This window comes from Ambystoma mexicanum, chromosome 5p (assembly GCF_040938575.1).
Source record: "Ambystoma mexicanum isolate Mex_15411 chromosome 5p, UKY_AmexF1_1, whole genome shotgun sequence".
In the NCBI taxonomy this organism is placed as follows: Eukaryota; Metazoa; Chordata; class Amphibia; order Caudata; family Ambystomatidae; genus Ambystoma; species Ambystoma mexicanum.
Window position 1 is genome coordinate 147,323,850 of NC_090930.1, and position 24,333 is coordinate 147,348,182.

At 45.4% G+C, this 24,333-nt stretch overlaps 1 protein-coding gene across 3 annotated transcripts in view; it reads left to right on the top strand.

Annotated features, from left to right (window-relative positions):
• Positions 1–24,333, top strand: part of LOC138480803 (vascular endothelial growth factor receptor kdr-like) — a 1,018,894-nt gene that overhangs the window by 393,532 nt on the left and 601,029 nt on the right. For all 3 annotated transcript variants that reach the window (XM_069612549.1, XM_069612547.1, XM_069612548.1), the window contains exon 10: positions 23,946–24,102. In XM_069612549.1, coding sequence (XP_069468650.1) covers positions 23,946–24,102 — 157 coding nt within the window. The remainder of the gene's footprint in view (positions 1–23,945; positions 24,103–24,333) is intronic.

The window sequence follows — 24,333 nt, forward strand, 5'->3', positions numbered from 1 at the left end:
TACACGTGCCCACTCGCACAGGGCCAATCGCGTGTGTGACTTCCCGCGCACCCCGAAATACACATACCCCGCTCGCAGAGGGCCAATCGCGTGTGAAAGTTCCCGCGTACCCCTGAAATACACGTACCCCGCTTGCACAGGGCCAATCGCGTGTGAATGTTCCCGCACACCCCAGAAATACACGTACCCCGCTCGCACAGGGCCATTCGCGTGTGAAAGTTCCTGTGCACCCCCGAAATACACGTACCCCGCTCGCACAGGGCCAATTGCATGTGAAAGTTCCGGTGCACCCCCGAAATACACGTACCCCGCTCGCACTGGGCCAATCGTGTGTGAAAGTTCCCGCGCACCCCCGAAATACACATACCCCTCTCACACAGGGTCAATCGCGTGTGAAACTTCCTGCGCAGCGGGGTATGTGTATTAGGAGGGGTGCGCGGGGAGTTTTACAGCCGTTTTCGTGGTTCGGGGGCTGTATGCTGGTCCACTGGCCTGTGTGCCATGTACGGGATTTGTGCGCTGTTCATGGCTCACGGGGAGGGGTTGGGGGCATAACTAGCGCTGCTGCAGGGTCGCTGCGCTACTCTGCGCCATGGCTGGTCATGGATGTTGAAATCCATGAATACGATGTGCGCGGAAATGGATTTTTGAGCATGCGGCTGGCGCAGACTGCCGCACGCGCACACTGTGCACCAGCCGCGTGCGCCACTTGTCCGCTAAATTCTATGAATTACCCCCTACGTGTGTTCTGGTCCTTCAGTGCTGCCATCATTGCTTCACCATTTCTTACATTTTGTTTCAATTTATGTACACCTTTCCCCGTATCTACTCTACTAATAGAAACTTTATTTAACTGACATATATGTTTACAAATGTTCTTTTTCATGTCTTGGACCTGTGGATCAAACTTATGTAAATGTAGATGCACCTATTTTATCATTTTATTGCCTTTTGCCAAATTTACGATCACAGTTTGCAAATAAATATTCAGGGATTTACAAGAGTATATAATTAATTTAGTTTCGAGAGGAAAACTCTCCAAATCCTTCAACATAGCCATGTTAAACTTCGTTATGTTACCCTCGTGCCACCTTAATCAATTACCTTTTGCGTTGGTTATTAAAGGTATAGTACAGAGTTGTACATCTTCTTCCATCTTTGTCAAGACTAATGCCATGCTTAACATGCCAGGGTCACTATAACTATTAGGAAGGATTGCAAAATTAATAACAAGATCAAACAGCCCTTTAGATTGAAATATATAGTCAATGGTGGAAGAAACATTCCTGCACGAACCAGGTTGCAGTATTTGGAATCCCACCTTCAATAATATCATTCATCATAAGCCATCCCCAACCCTCTAAATTGTGACGCCATATTTGTCCTTGAAGCGTTTTCCTATTCTAAAGATATACATTCGAACTCAAGTCAGAGGAACAAGCCTCAGAAGGAAGGTACCTCGGTTCAGCTATATTATTAGACAAAGGATGGTTAAACTCGGATGATCTTAAAGAATTACACTCTGCGTTAAAATCCCCTGCAATAATCACCTGTCCCTCTGGTGTGGTGATAAACCAATCTTCCAGAGTTGCATTAAGTTATTTTATTGTATGGCCCAAATAACCAGAGGATCCAAGTATAAATTTATCAATATAATCCACCTAAAATAAGTCGCTTCATCATAGTCACAATCCAATGCTCAATTTTCCAAAATCCCCAGCCCATCCGAATTGCAATGGCCAGACCTCCTGTAGGGTATTCCCTTGAACCTTGAGTCGTGGGTGCGAACATTATTTTGTAATGATCAAATGTCAGTGGGTCTACCAACCGAGTTTGCTTTAGAAATGTAATTGGGAAAGACAGAAGGTCCCAACAAAGGGCCAGGTCTGTAGACAAATAAGAGGATACTCTAACATTCCATCAGACAAAGGATAAATGGTCATCTATGCTAATGAAGTCTTTCAATTGTGAAACAGCCTCTCTTTGTGACAAGGCTAGCCAATGCCAATGTGTCGCATCCTTCTCCCGTATTGTATCCTCTGAGATGGATACCCCTTCTGTGCTTGGCTCAGCTTTATTTAATTATTCTCCTTCCCCATAATGCCCTGCCTACTTGGCTGTCCTTTGTCAAACGGGGATAAACCATATCTTAAGAAAGTTATTCACTTCGTTTAGGAGAGCCTCATATACCAGAGGTGACTGGATCACCATCCTCATGTCATCATATCTCAGTGGATGTATAAAGTCAACTAACTTAACGTCTTTCGATATTGTTAATGTAAGGGCTGGTGCCTCATTAAACAATGCTAGCACTCGTGTTCTATTTAGCAAATCTGGACCACCTTGATCAAACATGTAATTTAACATTAAAATGGATTCATCTGAAAACACTGGATCTCTCAGGAGGGGTTCCAGCCTCATACTTTGATGTTCCAGGGGAACAGTAAATTCCCGAGTGGGTTTCACCAATGAGTTATGTGTAACCGTCGCTCCCTTGATCAAGCCGGGCTGTGTTAAACTGCTAAGCCTCTGATTAACCTCTGGCATATCTTTGAACCTATCAGACAGATAATCACAGACCTCCTTGACAAATGCCCGCGTAGTAAGTCCTTCAGATGTATTAGGAGAGGTCAATGAGGCTTGATCTTAGTCTGAGAAGATGTGCAGAATGTTCCAAGAGCCCCCTGGCCCATACATTTTGGTCCCCAACAGGCATTAAAGATCTACAATAATCTCATCATGTGTAGTTTTTTTAGATATATTGTTCCCTAGTTTGCACCCTCCATTGGTGCCAACCAAAAGGCCCTGTTTAACACCATCCCCCTCGGCATATGTTCTCAGATTTTCGAATATTTGGGTGCTTCAAAGAAGTTGCTTGTTTAAAACAGGGTTCTCTTATGTCGGCCCTGGCTGATCCTTGCCCTCCACGCCCACCGAGTCCTCCCTCAAATCTATCAGAGACATGATCAAACTATTCGCTCGGAGGTTGGAGTCACCTTTTAAGTCTCCCTTACCGCCTTCCAAAATTATATCAGAATCTCCTAAATATTGTCTCTCACTTAAATCTAGGTGTGCTAAAGGGTGAAGGTATTTTCGAGATGTTTTATTTGTAATGTTTAGATTGTTCATAGGGTATTTTTATTTTTTTCCCTCCCTTTTTTCAATTTTAGTAATTCTGTTCCTCGTCTTTGCAGCAGGCTTTTCTCACCCACCCTAGGTCCTAAAACCCACCTGAGTCCAAACCTCTGGGTGCCAGCTCTACTACTCCATCCATGTCAACTTCAATGGGGCATGGAGTGTTACTCTCTTGAGGGGTTACTTGTTCTAAAATGCACTTTTCAGTTTCAGTGGGGGACAAGTTGACACCCCTTGGAGGGAGAGAAGCCAAAATACATGTTCTATGGGACTTTCCCTAATCAGTCTATCCAATGAGGCCATGTAAGTGGAACTCTCTTTTAAGTACTTAGTATGTACTTTTAGCTCGATACACAAATTCTCCTGTAGGATTTGGATATCTTCACCTGTTGAAAAGATAGGAAGGGTATTCAGCAGGGAGCCATTCAGGAACTCTGGAGTTTCCATTAAACACACTGACATATCCTTTCCCAGGATTTGATTCTGAATCTCCTGAGGCAATGAACCCAGGTCCGTTATAGACAACGGAAAAGATGGCATCTTGATACCCTTTGAGTTACTCTCAACCCTCTCTTCTCCAGAGGAGTTGGACACTACGAGTCTCTCAGACTCAACCATGTTACCCTCCTGCGCTGGGGAAGGGGGTAATGGGAGAGCCAGCACGTGTGACATACTGTCCCTCATAGCTCTCAACTCACACGCTTTTGGCGGGTGTCACCCGCCTTGTGAAGGGCCGACTCACCCGCCAAGCCTCCTGCAAGCCCATTCATTCCAATGGGCGACTCACCCGCCAAAAACAAAATCGGGTGATTACACCCGCCTTTGTGACACAAATGGTTGAGAGCTATGGTCCCTTCTACTAAAGAATATGAGATAACATTTCTTTTTTTGAAGCGCCCACCATACCTGCCTAACCTCCGGAATTTTTCAAGCATTTCTCCGGGTCTCCGGAAAAGTTCCTTGAATCTCAGGAATTTTGAGATCTTTTCCGGGTCCCGTCATATTCTACACCTGATTGGCTGCCGCCGGTAGCCAATCAGGTGGAGAATATGACAGGACCCGGAAACGGCGCGAAATGTTCGTGCCCACTGCCTGCAATCACTATAATAATAGTGCTTTCAATCCATGTCATTGGATTGAAAGCACTATTATTGCTGCGGCGGCGCCCTCTGTGCGCTTACTAGAGCATTGAATTAATGATTTTCAGTGCTATTTTAAGAAAAAAGAAGGCGGCGGCGGCGCTGCCGAAATAATGTTGCTTTCAATGCAATGACATGGATTGAAAGCACTATTATTTCGGAGGCGGCGCCGCCTTCATTTCGCTTAAAATAGCACTGAAAATCATTCATTCAATGCTCTAGTAAGCACACAGAGGGCGCCGCCGCAGCAATAATAGTGCTTTCAATTCAATGACATGGATTGAAAGCACTATTATTTCGCCGGCGGCGCTGCCTTCATTTTGCTTACTATAGCATTGAATTATTTTCAATGCTATAGTAAGCAAACTGAAGGCTACAACAACCGAGTTCATCTTTATGACAGGTGGGCGGGGCGTGTGGGCGGAGCTGTCTGCAAATGGGCGGAGTCTTTTGTGGCTGTGGGCGGGGCATGAATCTCAGGAATTTTGATTTTCAAATGTAGGCAGTTATGGCGCCCACCCTTTCGTACTTTCTCATTGTGTGATTTTACAACGTGTATGGTTACTCACAGAATTAATCTTATTTTGATGAAAACACTCCTTTAATGGGGCAGCAAGTGCTAGCCACGAACGGGTCAATAACAGTGTGTCTGAATTAATAAATCTTGCTATCAATAATGCACAGAGCAACTATTTCACAAATTCATAGAATCCTTACAACCTTAAGCAAATTAAGCTTATGTCAGACGATTAAAAAGAAAAAAGAGTCAAAAAAAGGAGCAAACGTATACCCTATGCGCCCCCAAGCCAGCAAACAGCCAACAGCACTCGTGGTGCACTCTGGGATGCGAGCACGCGAAGGCACGCGGCCGGTCCTTTGTAGCTGTTTCCACTATACAGGGGGCGGGGCCAATTTCAACAATATTATAAGTCTGCAAATCTATAACACAAATGAAAATTGATTAGCTCAATGTTTAAATCTAGCTTTAAAATGGTCCAAAAGTCTAGTCGAAAGTCAGGTTGGGCTCCGAGTATACCTCCCAGCGATAAAAAGTTCCACACGTTGCAAAGAGTTCTTCCTCCAAGCTCAGCCAAGGACTGCCCACAGCACTCATGGTGCACTCTGGGATGCGCGCATGCGTATGCGCGCAGCATGTTCCTTTGTAGCTGTCTCCGGCATACAGGGGGGGGGGGCAATTTCAACAATAGTATAAAACCATAAATCTCCCAGCAATAAAATGTTCCACACGTTGCAAAGAGTTCTTCCTCCAAGCTCAGCCAAGGACTGCCCACAGAACTCATGGTGCACTCTGGGATGCGCGCATGCGTATGCGCGCAGCATGTTCCTTTGTAGCTGTCTCCGGCATACAGGGGGGGGGGGGGAAATTTCAACAATAGTATAAAACCATAAATCTCCCAGCAATAAAATGTTCCACACGTTGCAAAGAGTTCTTCCTCAAAGCTCAGCCAAGGACAGCCAACAGCGCTCGTGGTGCACTCCGGTGTTTTATTCCAAACCAAAGCACTACTCTCTCCACCTTCCTGTCCCTCTTTCACCTCAAATGAGGAGCTCTGCATGTGCTTGTCCCAGTATAAAAGCCAAGAAATGAAAGCTCCTGGATGTGACCTTTTCACAGATTCCTTCTTAGAGCAAAGATGTTTTGGTAACGCCCTTTCTACCTGTGCTTTGTTGGTCCTACACAGTCACTAGCTGGTCAGGTAACAGCAGCTCGACTCTGACATTAAGTTACCCAATTAGGGAAGGGATTGTAAAGAAGTGGCAGCTACAGAGTGTATTCCAAATATACAGTTTCTCCATTGCTCAACTAGTTTTCTTCTTTTTTACTGTAGTGGATGGGGGGGGGGTAGAAAACACGCATAGATTTTCAGCCAAATACTTGCGTTCCCCGTGGAGAGGGAGGAATGAGGAATATTTCAGGGCTATTTTAGTTCATTGGACATAGCAAGAGAGCCATGGGAAGGCACTGAACAAGTCAAAGCATGTGTTTCTGTGCAGCATAAACATATCACTCAACCTGCTGAGTATCCAAGGAGAGTGATGTCAGACACCAGCGTGGAATGATTCATTAAAGTCAGTACGATTGGCCATCTTTTGGAGGGTGATGAATGTTAACTTGGAGCTTTGCTCTTGCCCTTTTAAGGTCAAACTACAAGTCCCACAATGCAAAGAAAAAAAACAGAACTTGATGAGCTATGAATGCCGGTCATAGGTGAACTTGTGAGATCGATAGACAGCATCCTGACGGCATGCCAACGTACTGTCTCTTAAGGTGTCTGTAGTTGAGTCGATACTATCTCAATGACATTTACCAGGAAAGGGAAGGTTTGAGATGGGGGGAGAGGGAGGGTGAGTTGCGTTAACATGCTGTTTTAACTATGCGGTGAATGCCGCTCCTGTTAGTAGTTGTGGGGAGTTAGCGCTTCTGCGTGAGTTGGAGTCTACTCCTTGGCCAGTGAAGCTGGGAAGGAGTTGGATAGTGCACAAGAAATTATGCCTTCATAGCTATGACTAATTTGCTGGTTTCCTCTGCCAAGTTGGACTACGGTTGTCCAACTCCAACCCTCGAGGGCCGGATCCATTTCGGATTTGCAGGATACCCAGGATTCACATTTTTGTTCATTGATGTTAATGAGAGATATCCTGAAAACCCGTCAGGTTTCCGGCCCTCGAGTCTTGGATTTGGACAACCCTAGCACGGACCAATCCCATGTGGTAATGGCAGCACTTGGTAATTATACGCAGCAATGCATTTGTGTAAAGGTAACTAACTACCTCCACAAAAAAGGGCATAACAGGAGAGTTGCAGTAATTAACGCAAGGGGCATTGAAGAATACCAGATATCTTGCTCGTAACTCGTAATAAGACCCTTTGAGTTCATGGTGAGAGTAAAGAGTGACCAGAAAAAACAAAAACAAAAACGGGACAGGCAATGGACATAGAAGTAGGACTACAGTAAACACAAACATGACTCTGATAAACTGTAGTCCTACTTCCATGTTGCTGGCCTGTTGCGGGGTGTTCTCCTAGGCCCACTCCTCTGGCCGGCCAGGGAGGGGAAGGGGAAGGAAATGGGGGCGTGAATGCTTGCATTCACATGCAGGAAGAGTCGCACTGGGCCCGATTTCGGCCAAAACCGGGACCGTAGACACCCACCCACCCAATCCCGGGAAGGGGTTAATTTAATTTAAAAACTCCTGGGAGCCCGGGACAGAGGGTGATTTCCCGGAACCGTCCAGGGAAAACCAGGACGTCTGGTCACCCTAGTAGAGTACAGTATCCCAGGTAGCCTGCGAGAATTCCTTGACAGCGTCAGTCAGGTTATTGGACTGGTCTCTCATGCGGCCAAAGATGGCGTCCAGTTCTCCGCTGTCTTCTGTTCGGAACATCTCGAGTTTTTGCTGCTTCCCAGACCTCCCACTGACCCTGGTCCTGAGAGGCCAGCCGCACAGGCTTAGGCTTGATAGCAGCGACATTGCGTCAGCTGTTATTTTTCACCCTGGCGAGCATTCTTAAACATCACTTCAAATAGCTGTGAGCTATAAAAGGATGAAACCCCAAAACGGGCCTTCGGAGACACAGCCGGGTCCCCCGAGCCGGGGCCTGTCGCTGGAATGTTTCCATCCTGGCTCTTGTTTGTTTTCCCTTCATTTGTGGCATTTTTGAAAATGTTGGGTTTTAAACAATTCTGCATCCCCACGACATTACGGGACACTATTTGGCCTTTCTTTTTTTTTTTGCTCTTCTAAATTACTAACAGCTTCCACGAGGAATGTCAGTTGGATCGGAAGCAACATTTCTCGGAGCCATCGGAGACTGAGGTTCAGAACGGCCTGTCCCCTCCCGTCCCTCTGCCTATTGAGACCAGCAATCGCGTCGTTTATATGTCCCTGCAATGCTTTGTGAAGGTTTGAGATCAAAGCGCCTTGACGCCCCTGCACGTGCAGCCCCCGCCCCGTTACGTGTAGCCCCGTGGGTGCGTCCCCTGTGTCCAGAGCTCCTTTGCTTCCCATCTGCGTTCGCACTTTAAAAATCCCATACATGCGTCCCCACAGGCTTCAGGCCACGCGCAGGGGAAGTGGCGCAGCCTTTTCAAAGGCATTCAAAAGCGCACCCGTATCCATGCACAGGAGGAACGTTTGCATGTATGCAACATCCATGAGTCCCTATGCACCTTTCACGACAGGTGCAGGTGAATGCATAATGCAGAGAGGGGTCCTTTCTGATCCTTCTAGCATTTCTTCTCACTTTAGATGTCTGTCCCACTTTTATTTCTACCTCTTGGTTGGGGGCAGAGATCCATTTTTCCTTTTCCTTCACAATTAAGAATAGCAGGCACTTTAAGACCCATAAGGGTATGCTGCCCCTGAGCTAGGCTGTGAGGAGAGCTCAGGGGCAACACGTTTGCCTTGGAAACAGGCTGATGCGGCGCAACACAGGTTCCCTCCCGGGTCCGCACTCAGAAACCTCTGGGTATTAACCGCGTTATAAATAACCAATTACAATATTGCAATACCAAAGTCCGTGTGGGTGGTGGCCATGCGATCCATAAACCATGTTCCATCTCCTTTGCTTTGGCAGCGCTTCGAAACGGCCTTGTCTGTGGTTGGCACTTGAAACAAAAATAAATGAATAACGCATCATTTGCTGCAGGACATGGCCCAAGAACACGCACGCAAGGGTGGCAATCGTTTCCAAGAGCCCAGCAACTCAAAAAGCCGCACCATCCGCTCTTTTTTTAAGTTGCCCGATCCTTTGTGAATGGGGCCCAGCAGGCCTGTGGCAATAGGACTGTGCAGTGCTCCATGGCACGGTCCTGTCTTTTCTGAGCAGGCAATTCAGCATTACTCTAACTCTCCTATTCTAAGGGTTTCCAATTACCTGCTGCAGGAAGTCTCCAGGAAGCAGAAAGTCCCCAGGAAGCAGAAAGTCACCAGGATGTCGAAAGTCTCCAGGAAGTTGAAAGTCCCCAGGAAGTGGAAAGTCCCCAGGAAGCAGAAAGTCCCCACGAAGCAGATAGTCCCTAGAAAATGGAAAGTCTCCAGGAAGCAGATAGTGCCCAGGAAGTGGAAAGTCTCCAGGAAGTGGAAAGTCCCCAGGACGTAGAACGTCCCCAGAAACCAGTAGGCGCGCAGCAGCGGTCTCACCTTTACCTTCTGACCATAAGACTTTGGAATTCCCTTCCTTCTTTACCTCACGCCTTCCAGTAAAAATCAATCTTCAGAGAGTAGTTGAAGACCTGCCATCTCCCCAAGCAAACATGCTTATAGTCCATTGTCCCCTGTAATCAGTCAGTGATATAATGCCATTACTCACCAAAGAGCGTATAATAATAGCCTCCCACCCCAATCCCATCACATCTCTGACCAGCTGTTGATGTCAGTCATTTGCAAAATGGACTGATATACTGATGACTTACATGGACCCAAAACTGGCCCTGGCCATGCCGAGTCTGAAATGCGCGGGTGCTCACGCTTCATCACTCACCTACCTCCCCACCAGGGGTGTTGCTATGTCAGGAAAAGATCCGGGGCTACGCTAACATCCGGACTGGCGGGACTCGGGGCCAGCTAGCCTTTTGGTTGTAGTGCCAGAGAGTCTATCCGGGGCTGCAACCAAACGATCCAGGGCTATCGCACCCGTGCAGGTTCAGCCTAGCGATGCCTCTGCTCCCCACAAAGGTCGCCAAATTTACTGTGCAGTTTAACTCAAGTAGGTGGGAGAAGATGCAGGTGACATGAATGAAGTGACTGCAGAGGTCTTCCATGAGCCAGCCAAACTTTGGGATTTAAATCCGGGTGACATACATATAGCGAAGTGGAATTGGGGATCTCGGTGAACAAAATCAAAATTCTAGGGGTGACATTTGGCCAGTATTGAATATGTCCGACCATGTTAATGGCCTGGTGTCAACTGCGACTTATTACGTCAGGCTCCTTTCGCATATCCGTCTATTTCTGTCCCAAAGGGGCTGCAGACGATTGCGCAAGCTATCATCTCTTCTAAAATCGACTATTGCAGTTCCCTTCTCATAGGAGTGGGAAAAACAGAACTTGTCAAACTCCAAGTGGTGCAGAATTAGAGCCATGCTGGGTTTACGAAAATGTGCGCATGTGTCGGATATAAGAAGAAAGCTTCACTGGCTTCCCATTGCTGAAAGGATAGAGTTTAGGGTGCTGACTATTACGTACAAGTCCCTTAATGGTTCTTTTCCTGCCAATATCACCAACAGACAGAAATATAAACAGATGTGCGCACCCTTCGTTCCAACCTTGACATGACTAAAACTTGCAAATACCAAATTGGTTAGAAGGGGTGTCTTCTGGTCGGCTGCTCCAGCTATATGGAACTCCCTATCCTTAGGCCTAAGAAATTGTCAGACAATCGAGCTATTTAAGAATAAACTGAAGACATACCTATGCTAATGAGGAGATCTTACAGACCCCTGCAACCTGACTGTTTGTCACTGTTAGTTGTCGGCGCCTGTAATGCCTCTGGGCCACTTTGGCTGCACCTAAGAAATAATTTAAAGTAAAGTAAAACGTCACTGCCTTGCACTTTTTTTAAAATTCGACTCCAGAGATCACCGTATTGGCAACCTGCATCACCCCGGATTTAGTTCAGTCGTAAAAGCTGTATCCTGATTAGGTTACTTTCCTTGGAACCCTAAATCTCACAGAGGATACAAGGGGGGACTAGCCATTCACCTTTGTGAGAAGAGACCTGGTTGTCTTGCTGCAGAAATGCCCCACCATACGGCTTAGGACTACATCCCTCAAAGTCTGGGCACCTATGTGTGCCCTCCTGCCCCCCACCAGGCCACATGTTGTCTCATGAGCTTTACAACAGGTGGGATGCTTAGTTAAGATCACCACTTCCTACAGCCGCTGAATTTCAAGGGTTTTGTTGCATTCAATCTGATCACCTTAACTAAAGTTTTTCGGTGAATATATATATAGATATATATATATATAGCAAAATAATTGCCTCAAATAAATATCAGTCTCTTACAAAATATACATACATGAATTTAAAATAATTTATATTAGCACCGGGGATCCCCAATGTCAGCCTAAGGATGGCTCAGACCCCCCAGGTTCCTCTGCCCAGCATTCTCACTGGGTCTGATCCCAGGCCCCCATTGCTCTCTGTCCCCACCCCTCGAGATTTCATCCCCACTGCGCCCCCACGCCCCCACAAACAGATTCCACCAACCCATCGCCTTACCTTGAAGTACAACCCACACTTAGCAGACCGAAGGACTATTATGCTCCCCCCAAGACCACCTATGGAAACAGAGAAAGGACTATCAGAAGATGTATTTGTAAAAAAAAAATTAGAAGCAGCCTGCACGCCCTCTCTGAACTTGTGAACTAAAAGAAAGCACATATTATGGCTTCGGGAAATGTGCAGGGATGATGATAGCTAGAACACCTTTGCAGGCTGGCTCTCCCGGGCGGTGCCCAGCACGCTTGTTCTTCTTCTTGCTGATAGATTTTTATCCATCAGCGGAGATTTTTGGATACCGAGGCTTGAGCCTCATTACTCCATCTTCTCAGGTTGGGTATGTAGTCGTGGGTTTGTTTTCTTCTTGGTCTGTGTGGTCTTGTCACAGTAGAGCTGGTTTCACACGGTCTTTGCAGTGATGGGCCGCGGGTAGCGGTCGAAGGGGCTTGCAGTGGTGGCAGTGAGTCTTCTGATCAGAGGGTTCGGGTTCTGATCCAGTCCTTGGCAGATGTTCTTACTCAGCTTCGCTAGATGTTCGTCCAGTAGCTTTACTCAGCCTTTAGCTTGGTCTCCAGCACAGTGCCACCTTTCAGGGTGTTACTACTTAACCCCTTAAGTGCCAGGCTATTATGCAAATGTATGCAAAAAGGACGAGCATACTCGTTCTTGGCACTTAATATAAAATAATCTTTGGTGAGTTTAATTTAGCAAAAAAGCAGAGCTCCCCAGTCATCCTTGCGGTAGCCAGAGCAGGGCAGCATCATTTTTCAGGCTTCTCTCCCGGGGAACTCCGCAGGCGGGTCCCCGTCATCTGCCAGTCTGCTCTGCCCGTGCGTGTTTATGTAATATGGACGCTGGGCACTGGTGCTCTGCGAGGCCTATTACTCCAATTTCAATGTATTCATCGTTCAAAAGAAATCAAGCTTCCGCAGCAGTCAGGTGCTAACTAACTGCATCTGGACTCAATGGACCAGTAACAAGCGAGTGTTGAAAGGTACTCGGAGTCCCGCTGACAGGACTTCTGCAGCAGGCATGTTCACCGCCATCTTGACACTGGAGGCGCGAGGTACTCGGAGTCCTGCTGACAGGACTTCTGCAGCCGGCATGTTCACCGCCATCTTGACACTGGGGGCGCGAGGTACTTGGAGTCCCGCTGACAGGACTTCTGCAGCCGGCATGTTTCCCGCCATCTTGACATTGGAGGCGCCATGTAAGTCTTGGCTTACACGAATGGGAAATCTGTCACTGCATAGTGGAAATCTGTCACTGCATAGCAATCGCCACTTCTTTCAGCAAAGCTGTCTCGGGACATATAGCTATGCAACCATGTATGGATACACACGTATTCGTGTATGATGAATTACAAGCTGTACAATTATTATTATTACTATGGTATTTATTGATCCGGGACCTAGCTTCGAGAGGCAACGGATCACTTTACGGAGGTATACAGCAGTACAGATGCATTACAGAGCGCTTTACAGAGGTACACAATTTACAGACGTATACAACAGTACAGATGCATAACAGAGTGCTTTACAGAGGTATACAACAGTACAGATGCATAACAGAGCGCTTTACAGAGGTATACAGCAGCACAGATGCATAACAGAGCACTTTACAGAGGTATACAACAGTACAGATGCATAACAGAGTGCTTTACAGAGGTATACAACAGTACAGATGCATAACAATGCGCTTTACAGAGGTATACAACAGTACAGATGCATAACAGAGCTCTTTACAGAGGTATACAACAGTACAGATGCATAACAGAGCGCTTTACAGAGGTACACAACAGTACAGATGCATAACAGAGCACTTTACAGAGGTACACAACATTATAGATGCATCACAGAGAGCTTTTCTGAGGTAACAACAGAACAGATATACAACGGGGGTAGGATACAGAGGGACACAGAGGAGGGGTACAGCTGTACAGGGTGTCGGGGTGGGGAGGGGTGGACGGTGTCTAGCAAGTCAGGTGGCGCATTGGGTGATATGATGGCCTAGGTGTTGAGGAGGAGAGACTCCTTGAAGAGATGGACCTTGAAACAATCTATTGTGCGTTCATACTGGTCTCTCCGGCTTTCAGTAGGCATGTTCTATTTCTGCCCTGTGCTTGCATCTTTGGTAAATTAAAGGCAACCAATCATTTCCAAGTTTGCTAAACTGGAATGACTTGATTTGTCATGCATTTCCCCCAAAAAGACAGAGGGCCTCATTAAGAGTGTGCCGTTCCAGAAACAAGGGTGCCGGTAAGCTCAATGGCACCCTTGTATCCAGACCGGCAAATTAGAAGTTTGCCTGCCAGGGCCGCTGCGTCCGACAGGTCTGACCCTGCCGGACACTGCAACAACAGTAGGCAGACTCTTCACGGAAGCGCCGGCACCGTTAGCAACGGTCCCGTCGCTTCCGTGAACCCATTTCCATGGAGTCCTATGGAGCTCCACAGGAATAGGGAACAACATTTACCGGCACCTAGCTTGCCAGTCCGATGGGACTTGTAATATCCCGGTAAAATGTCACAAGTCTTGCACCAACCCGCCGGTAGCACCGGCAATGTTACCGCCGGACTCGTATTGAGGCCCATATCCTCAAAAAATGTGCACTCTAACATCAGAATTCTGGAAAACAGATGTGGGGACAAGCCTTTGCTAGCCGCCCTGTTGAACAGCTCCCTCTTGCTTCCTTAGTAGTTGGATGTCTTTAACAGCAATGTGAAGCTCTAACATGGCATGGCCCTGCCGGTGCCACTGCTGCAAGGGTTAACGTGGGAAGCCCCCCCACCTCCTTTTTACCATTCCACACACTCTCCTCTCCACTCGGGTGCTCAGTCCTGTGACTGCTGCTCGTGCCTTCCTCTTTGCTCCGTTGCCAGCAGCACCATCGACAATCTCCCTGGCTTCTAGCACAGCTCTGCCCACTGCCTCCTGGCACGATGGTCTCCAATGCACAATCAGTCCTTCGACAGATATCTAATATTAGTCTTTAAGTCCATTCATGGACTGCCCCATCTCCCCCAATCTGGCTACCCCATCTCCCTCTGCCCTTTTTGCCACACCTTTGGTTCTAGCGCCCCCTGCTGTACATCCACCGCCCACGTTGTGCATCGTCTGCATCCACACCTCCACCCACACCAAAGACCCTCTACCACCAAAGATCCGCACATAAAAGGCAGCCCTGTAGCTCCATCTCCTGGGCCTTGACGGGGCGGGGTGGCCTCCGAATAGCATATCATTACACCCCACCTCGAAGCTCTTCTTCCTGTGACAGCTGTGTATCTTTCGTGTTTGTCTGACTGAGTGCGAGTTCTGCCATTATCCCAAATCATCAATCGGATATATGTGCACTACTCGTTTTGCATTGCCCTTTTGCAGGGCACTCCTCTTGGGTCTGCATAGCTCACTGAATGCGTCCCTGTTCGTGTTTCCAATCAAAGCACCTTGTGCTGGACAGGGGTAGACTGGGAACCAAAAGAGGCCCTGGAATTAATGTTCAAAGTGGCCCCATATTACTCAGTTTCATGAAGCCCTGCCCTTTTCCGCTGAGAACATTTAAAAATAAAATGGGTTACCACACAAATTAGGCCCAGGATGCAGAAGCATTCCCAGAAATCTCCAGAATTCCCCATAGGCCAGTCCACCCCTGGCGCTGAATGCCATGGGCAACCTAGGGCCTGCAGCTGCATTTTACATGGCATCCCTGTTCAGACAGCTCTCCCCACCGGGCGTTTGGGTACCACGTGGAGCCTGGGAGCCTGGATTACACATCAGACGTTCTGTCTTGTACTCTCTGGTGCTCATGCAATGGTGGTGCTGCGTTGCGGTGGCAGTGGCAGCACGCTCGATGCAAAGACCTGCACGCGACATTTGCTTTCTTCAGCAGAAGCATCCGACCAAACAGTGTATTCCCGATGTGCAACATTGAGCCCACTGTCCGCACACAGGACCAGTCCGCATGATGAGGAACTGGTGTGCCTTGCAGTTCCCGGGCAATCCTTGACAGCCCGCCCTTTACGAGTATGCTTGTCCTTTCTGCATAGACTTGAATTATAGCCCGGCACTTAGGGGGTTAAGGCATTGGTATAAAGATAAGACTCCCTGCTGGGACAGAACTATGTCTTTGAGTCAGGAAATAGAATGCCCACTTAATGATACAGCAAGATGTGCTTCTAGAATGCCTGCTTAATGATACAGCAAGATGTGCTTCTAGAATGCCCGCTCAATTATACAGCAAGATGTGATTCTAGAATGCCCGCTTAATGAAACAGCAAGATGTGCTTCTAGAATGCCCACTTAATGATACAGCACGATGTGCTTCTAGAATGCCCGCTTAATGATACAGCAAGATGTGCTTCTAGAATGCCCGCTCAATTATACAGCAAGATGTGCTTCTAGAATGCCCGCTTAATGAAACAGCAAGATGTGCTTCTAGAATGCCCGCTTAATGATACAGCACGATGTGCTTCTAGAATGCCCGCTCAATGAAACAGCAAGATGTGCTTCTAGAATGCCCGCTTAATGATACAGCAAGATGTGCTTCTAGAATGCCCGCTTAATGAAACAGCAAGATGTGCTTCTAGAATGCCCGCTTAATGATACAGCAAGATGTGCTTCTAGAATGCCCGCTCAATTATACAGCAAGATGTGCTTCTAGAATGCCCGCTTGATGATACAGCAAGATGTTCTTCTAGAATGCCCGTTTCATGATACAGCAAGATGTGCTTCTAGAATGCCCTCTCAATGATACAGCAAGATGTGCTTCTAGAATGCCCGCTTAATGAAACAGCAAGATGTGCTTCTAGAATGCCTGATTAATGACACAGCATGATGTGCTTCTAGAATGCCCGCTCAATTATACAGCAAGATGTGCTTCTAGAATGCCCTCTTAATGATACAGCAAGATGTGCTTCTAGAATGCCCACTTAATGTTGCAGCACGATGTGCTTCTAGAATGCCCGGTTAATGATACAGCAAGATGTGCTTCTAGAATGCCTGCTTAATGATACAGCACGATGTGCTTCTAGAATGCCCGCTCAATTATACAGCAAGATGTGCTTCTAGAATGCCCTCTTAATGATACAGCAAGATGTGCTTCTAGAATGCCCGCTTAATGATACAGCACGATGTGCTTCTAGAATGTCCGCTCAATTATACAGCAAGATGTGCTTCTAGAATGCCCTGTTAATGATACAGCAAGATGTGCTTCTTCACGTGATGGGCTCAGAGAAGCAGAATCCAAATTCCAATATCAGAGAAAGATTGTCCCTGAGCTGATGAGGAGGCCCCATAGACTCCAGTGCTTAGAGTTAGACAGCTTGGCTCAAAAGATTGGCACTTACTGGAGTAATAATAAGTGTTTTCCTTACAGCCATTTATTTGTTTTTTTTATAATGCCCTAATTCCATACCTGAGTTTGGTTTCTAAGTGCAGGTGTAGGATTTGAACCCCTGTTGCTCTGCGTGATTTTGATTCCAAGCACAGCACGTTGCCCCTGTGCTATCCTCCGTTCGACTGTATATAAATTATTTGTATACATATATTCAGGTATGTGTCATTTGTATTATATTTATAATGTTTATATGAATGTATTATATTTTATTATATTTACTAATATATGGGTGTGTAGATAGATTTTTGAAATACCGGGATCTATGGGATCACCTCAAAAAATAAAAAAATCCCCAGGACGAAACTGTCAAAGTTATTTCTTTTTTAGATCCATTTTGCCATATACATATTTGGGGGAGACCCCTGCAGCCCTTCCATAACTCCCACATTTATGGTTACCCTCACCCCTCCCCTGCATATATATGCAGCGAAATGCAGCCTTCTCCATTCAGCATTTCCGTCCTCGGAATTTATACCTCTGTTCTTTTGGTACGATACCATATAACATATATCAAATGCATATATATAATAAACAAAGAGGATTGAATAAAGATAAATATAAATATATATATATTTATTTTATTTAGTAATATTCATAATATACATATATTATATTTGTTGAGATGTATTATGTTTGGTATATGCAAATATCAAATACATATACATGAAATATGACACGTGCATTTATAATACATATGCCTTATTTTTATTGTATATTTAGTATATCATATTTGTTCATATGTATTTATTGCATTCATTTGTATAATGTTAATGTTAAAAGGTATTTATATAGCGCACCGTCACCAACGGAGTTGATATTTCACCAATATGTTACATATCGAATAAAATAGTCCAATAGAGTCCAATACTCCAAGTTAGAGACCGTGACTCAAATTATTACCATATTAATGGGGTATAATAGAATTTCCTCAGAACCTTGCTATATATATATTTATATATATATATATCAATGCAAAGACACAGAGGGAGAAAGGGGGAGAGATATCACTATTTCTACATAGTTATATGGTATATGTACTATATTTGCTATGATTCTCTTAAGTATATATTTAATATTGATATAATGTATAAGGACATTCTAATAAAGATTAATATATGCATATTAAATGGTATTGATTTATTATTTATATATTTGTTTTATTTTACTGTATTCATAATATAATATCAGATATTCGTTGCATTGTATTGTATTTAGTTTATTATAATTATTGGCATTTGGAGTAGTAGCTTGTCTTTTAATAGCACAAATGTAACTCCGGAGCAACAGTGCGCTGTACAGGTCATCGAGCAAAACATTGTTAGCGAGAATTTAACAAATCATCATGTAAACAGAGTAATAATTATAACAGTACAATATAAGGAAGGGAGGTGATCCAGGCAGTCGAATATGGGTTACCCCAATACATGGCAGACTCAAGGGAGAGGCCTAGGATGACCCAGAATACAGGCTGCTACTGCCAGTACACACCCACGTTCCCTCCATCCATCATGATGTGACCAGGGCTCTCCCCCGGTTGCTAATATCTGGTAACTGCTGAATAAAAAATACCTCCTTGTAGTAGTAGGGGACAATATCCCTCACTCTGCTAATGTCAAGCCAAGCCAAGCACAGACAACCCCCCCCCCAATTCAGCTAGCCCTCATCAACGCCAGATCCCTTCAAGAGCACGCCACAGAAATACACAACCTAATCTCTGACCTCGAGCTAGACGCCCTAGCCATTACAGAAACTTGGTTACATGAAGCCTCTGGTCCCGCCATATGCCAGGCCCTCCCCCCTGGATACATCATCCTCCGGCAAGATAGACCAAAACACAAAGGCGGAGGAGTGGCACTAATAATCAAAGAAACACTAAAGGCTAGACAAACCAAATCTATCTCACCCGAGAACGACTTCGATGCCCTATCAGTAAAAATATCCCTCTCCCCTAATGACACCATTACAATGCACATTATCTACCGACCCCCAGGCCCACTCCTGAACTTCCAAGCCGTCATCCTACACCTACTAGGGAACAATCTCAAACCCAACACTAAAGCCTTACTCTTAGGAGACCTGAACCTCGGCTTTAATGACACAAAAGACAAACACAGCAAAACCCTTGCGAAAGCCCTTCTAGACCTACAATTCATCCAGAGAGTCGACTCGGCCACTCACACCAAAGGCTGCATACTAGACTGGCTAGTCGACCATAACTGCAGGGTAGACATCATTTCTAACACACCACAACCATGGACCGATCACCACCTTATCCATTTTTACATCCCAACGAAGACAGCCATTAGTCAAATCCTTCCTATGCCAGCTGCTCTAGCCAGATCTAAAAAGCTACTCTCCAAAGAAAGGATGTGCCCACTCTTAGAAGTCTCAGCACTAGCATCACCCACCTCCAACGACCCCAAAGAACTAGTAGCACTCTACGACACCACCATTAAAGAGATCATTGACACCATTGCCCCACTAGAAACAAAAAAAGCAAAAAAACTCTTCCACGCTAACTCATGGTTCAACCAAGAACTACGTGACCTAAAAACACTCAAAAGACAAGCACTCAAAAAATGGCAATCACACCCCTCCACCCCCCTACGCGACTCATACTCAACTATTACCAAGCAATACAAAAATTCCATAGCCAAAGCCAAAGCTGACGCATACAACACTAGAATCGACAATGCCCAATCACATTCAAAAGAATTATTCGCGATTTTCAATGAACTAGTCACACCGCCAGCCTCCAAACACCAAACAATCAAAGATGAGAACTGGTGTAATGACATCCAAAAAGCTATGCTAGACAAAATTGACTTACTCCAAAAGAAAATCAAAGCCAACCTTGACAATCTACCAAAGTCTCCACACAAAACACAGACTGCCCCCAGCCCCAAGCACTCCCCCCAAAACAAACACAACAACAATCTTCCACCACCTTTCACTTTCAGAAATGTATCTACCTTTGAGGTCCTACGCATCATGAAACAAATCAAACCTTCACTCTGCAAAGGGGACATCTGCCCAGCAAACATAATCAAAGACTGCTCTGAACCCCTAGCCCACTTCATTGCTACCTTCATTAATGCCTCTTTCGCCACAGTACCCTCTTCCCTCAAAGAAGCTTGGGTTCGCCCACTACTAAAAAAACCTATGCTAGACCCGGACTCACCCAACAACTACAGACCCATCACAACAGTGCCATTCCTGCTGAAAATCCTCGATAAGGCCGCATACCTACAGATACAAGTTTACCTTGAATCTCACAACATCCTAGGTAAGAGACAGTCTGGTTTCCGCCCACGCCATGGCACAGAGTCAGCACTACTCGACCTTAAGAACCAACTCCTAAAAAACATGGATAAAGGCAAATGCGCCATCCTCCTACTCCTTGACCTGTCAGCCGCGTTCGAGTTAGTCGACCACAAAACACTAAGTACACATCTCACCAACACGGCCCACTTCTCATCCAATGCCACAGCTTGGATCTCATCCTTCCTGGAAGGCAGAGCTATGAGAGTTTACTCAGACCAAGCGTCAGCCACCCCCTCGTCAATCAGCTTTGGAGTTCCACAAGGGTCTTGCACCTCCTCGACTCTTTACAACCTATTCACACTCCCACTATTCAACGACTTAGAAGAATTCGGCATAACGTTCACCAACTATGCCGACGACACTCAAATCCTTCTCCCACTAACTGGTGACTATGAGCAAGACCTGAAAACCCTACAAAATACTTATGCCATTATCCAGGCATGGATGGCAGCCAATGGCCTCTGTCTCAACGGAGACAAGACAGAGATCCTACTAGTAGGCCCTAAAGAAACCCTCAACAAGCTAGACAAGAAATACAGTACTTTCCTCATCGAGAACTCAGTAGTCTCCGTATCCCCAGCTGTAAAAACTCTGGGGGTATACCTAGACTCCACCCTGTCCATGGACAGGCATGTCAGCTACATCTCCTCCTCAGCAGCCCTTACAACCAAGATAATCAATGCAGTAAAGCCCCACCTGTCCACCACAAACCGCCTCAACATCGCCAGATCGACTATAGGCGCGAAACTAGACTACTGCAACGTCCTCCTGCTAGGTACCTCGGCCAAAAACATTAACAGACTCCAGATTGCACACAACAATGCCCTGAGAGCAGCCCTCAATATACCAAAGAGAGGACACATCTCCCTAGCAAGACAAAATGCCCATTGGCTCCCAGTTAAAGAGCGCATTCAATTCAAGACTCTCACAATCACACATAGATGCAGAGCCCAAACCGCCCCTAGCTACCTCAATGAACGGATACAACCAGTCCAATCACTCGGACCCAAAAGGGACCTATATGCCAACCAACTTACAATCCCTAACTTCACCAGAGTCAAAGCTGGCGGCTCGAGCTTCGAAGTCCTAGCGCCAAAAGCTTGGAACTCCCTTCCGCCCAAGCTAAGAACGGAAACATCCCACACAGCCTTCAGAAAAGCCTTGAAAACCTCTCTATTTAAGTGAAACCCAGTTTCCAATTGTATCGCATGCAATATTGTCTGTAAATTACTACTGTATCATGGCTATGGTTCCGATGTAACCCTGGAACCACAGCCATTCCTGTAACCGATTCAACATGCCAAGTAAACCTTCTTGTAACAGCGCCACGATGCCCCAGGGCAGCTGCTGCTCTTTAAAAATGCAAATAAATAAAATAAAATAAAATAAATAAATGTGGCTAAGGATTCATTAGGAATCTGTTCTGGGAAATTGCCATGACATTGGTAGTCGCTGGTTGCCACGGCAATCTCATCTTAGTCTTCATCAAAGCCGTGTCCGGCTCACCCTGATATCAATGGATCAGAGTCATTCATTGACCAATGTGAGAGCGGCACTGTCAGTGTCCACCTCTAACAAAGGTGATTTTCCTTAACCTGCACATAATTAATTTAGCAATGGGGCAGCTGTGCACAGGCATTGGTGATCGTTCACAGTTCTGTGGTTCACCATTGATGGCAAGATTGCTTTTTCAGCTGAAACGTCACTTTCTAATGATCTGGAATCTATTTGCTTAGTGGAGATTCCCAGATCATTTATCATTGTGGATGTTCTGAGGTGTGGCTGTCTGTAACACTGTAGATCTGCACGTTGGTTATTTAATGTTGTTAGGAAGACCCTCCTTTTACATCTTACATTTGCGGCATACTTGTATACAGTACACACACATTTAAGATTGAATCCATGTGCAGCGAAAAGAGTTTGCCTCCTTTGTTTCTGAAGAAAACAAAAGAAGAACCCAGGGGAGACAGCGAAGGAACATTGCGATCAGAGACTCCAGCATCCAGAGACTGACGCAAGAGTTTCAACATTATAGGGACATACTCCTCAGGACCACAGGGCTATAATATTACTGTTTTGTTATTTTGTAAAATTTTGTCTGAACATAGTACCTATTATATAATATGAAAATAACCTGGTAGTGTCATGTTTGGAAAAGTCAAATTCCTCATCAAATGATCTAGCATAAATGTATCATAAATTAAACACCAGTTTATCTCGTAAGAGTGAGAGGCGATAGATGCAGAAGATGTGCATTCCTTTACTATTTCAAATAGCTCTCCTCTGCAGGCAACATGAATGCTATGTGATCAAAAACATCATTTCTTTGCTTAATTCATATCTTCTTTTGCTCGCATCATTTTTCCTGTTCTTGTTGATGTAATCAGAAAGAAAACTAAGAGAGTCCCTGAATGAATGGTTGTACATGTCAAAACAGCCTGTTAAATAATGTCTAATAATATTCAAGGCTGGATGTATGTTTGTCCGATGCCGCCATGCGCAGTAGAGGCTGCCCGAACCCACAGAATACTCTGCTAGAGGGAGCTGTTGCCTTAGGAATAACAGTGGTCCAATTCTCATAGCTTCGCCTGTTGTCACCACTAGAGGGAGGTTTAGGCTTAGGATATATAGTGATCCTACTGTGTCAATGAAGACCTGCACGTTGGCCTGTATACACAGGCCTGTACACTAGTATGATATAACATAATATGTTATAATATAATCATATTTGGTTTTTAATATAAAAGACCAGCTTCACGGTGCTTGGTAACAGGCTTTACTAATTAGGATCATTTTTAATAGTGGTACTCAAATATGTTTGTGACATTGTACATAGGTTTTTATGCTCTCATTATGCCCCACCACCCTCTTTCAAAGACAATTTGCCCGCAGTGATGTGAATGATGTCTCTGCATTAAATGTGATTACTGATGTCTTTAACTTGCAATGGCTGACAACATATTGTGGATTCTGCGTACATGGAAGAGAAGATTTCAACACATGTCACATTTATAAAATACAAACTGCTGTGGGTGTTGAAGCTGAAGCCAGTGCCTCTTTCTTCACTGGGTGTCCTTCTGGGTAGAATTCTATTTGATATTTTTCATGTGCCTGTCCGTCTTCGCCATATCAGAAAACGTAGCTGTTGAGTGTGCGTCTCGACACCACGTCCCATCTGGTATGGAACACAGGCAAAGCGAGATATCTTTCAGCCGGAGTGGTCCTCAACAGAGGTGTGGAGTTTGGCATCTCTGGGCATGGCAATCCCAGGGCCACAGGGTTAGTCAGCCAACTCAATGAAACCTAACTGCATTGGTATGGTAAAGGCTTCTGCGATTTCTCTTAACTACTGAGAATTCCTCTGGATAGCTTTGCATTCCATAATTCCTTAGCTTGTGTGTATGTGACCTTACATTGGCATTCTGCATGTGTTGTCTTAACCAGGTTTGTTACCTTTGCTCACAGCCTGTGGCATGGTGCCTTTTTTAAAATTTCTTGTATGATATGATATGATATTTTATTTGTATCATGCTCGTACACAGGTGTTTCAGAGTGCGACCTTTATGCAACCTTTTGTGAGTCTTCATCTGACCTTGTGTGTTGTAAAGGAATTTGAAACACAAAATTGGGTAGCAAGAATGCGTGGGGTAATGTGGTTATTTGGCTGAGTTGACAGTCCTCTTTCTCTCTTCACACTCCTCTTGTAGCCAAACCTGTGATCTACGAGAAGGCAATTGATGTGAACAAGATCGAGCCGGTCCTGCAGGGTAAAGAGAAGCGCCTTCAGTGCACAGCCTATGGAAACCCTCCGCCCGTCTTCCATTGGGAGTGGCAGCCATGTTTTCTAACGCCCCTAAATACACTGTAAGTCCACTAGAGACATTCTTCTGTTTTTCATTTCACTTGAAAAATGTATTGTACAGATAATATATAGAATCACATATCGAAGCCTAGATTATCACTCACGCAGAAGTAAACCTAAACAAACGCGTCATTCAAAGGTACACGTCAAAAAAACACGTTGGGCCTTATTCATGGAATTTTTTGCACATAGTAAAGTGGCTTTTCACTGGTGCAAAGTCACTTTGCACCAGT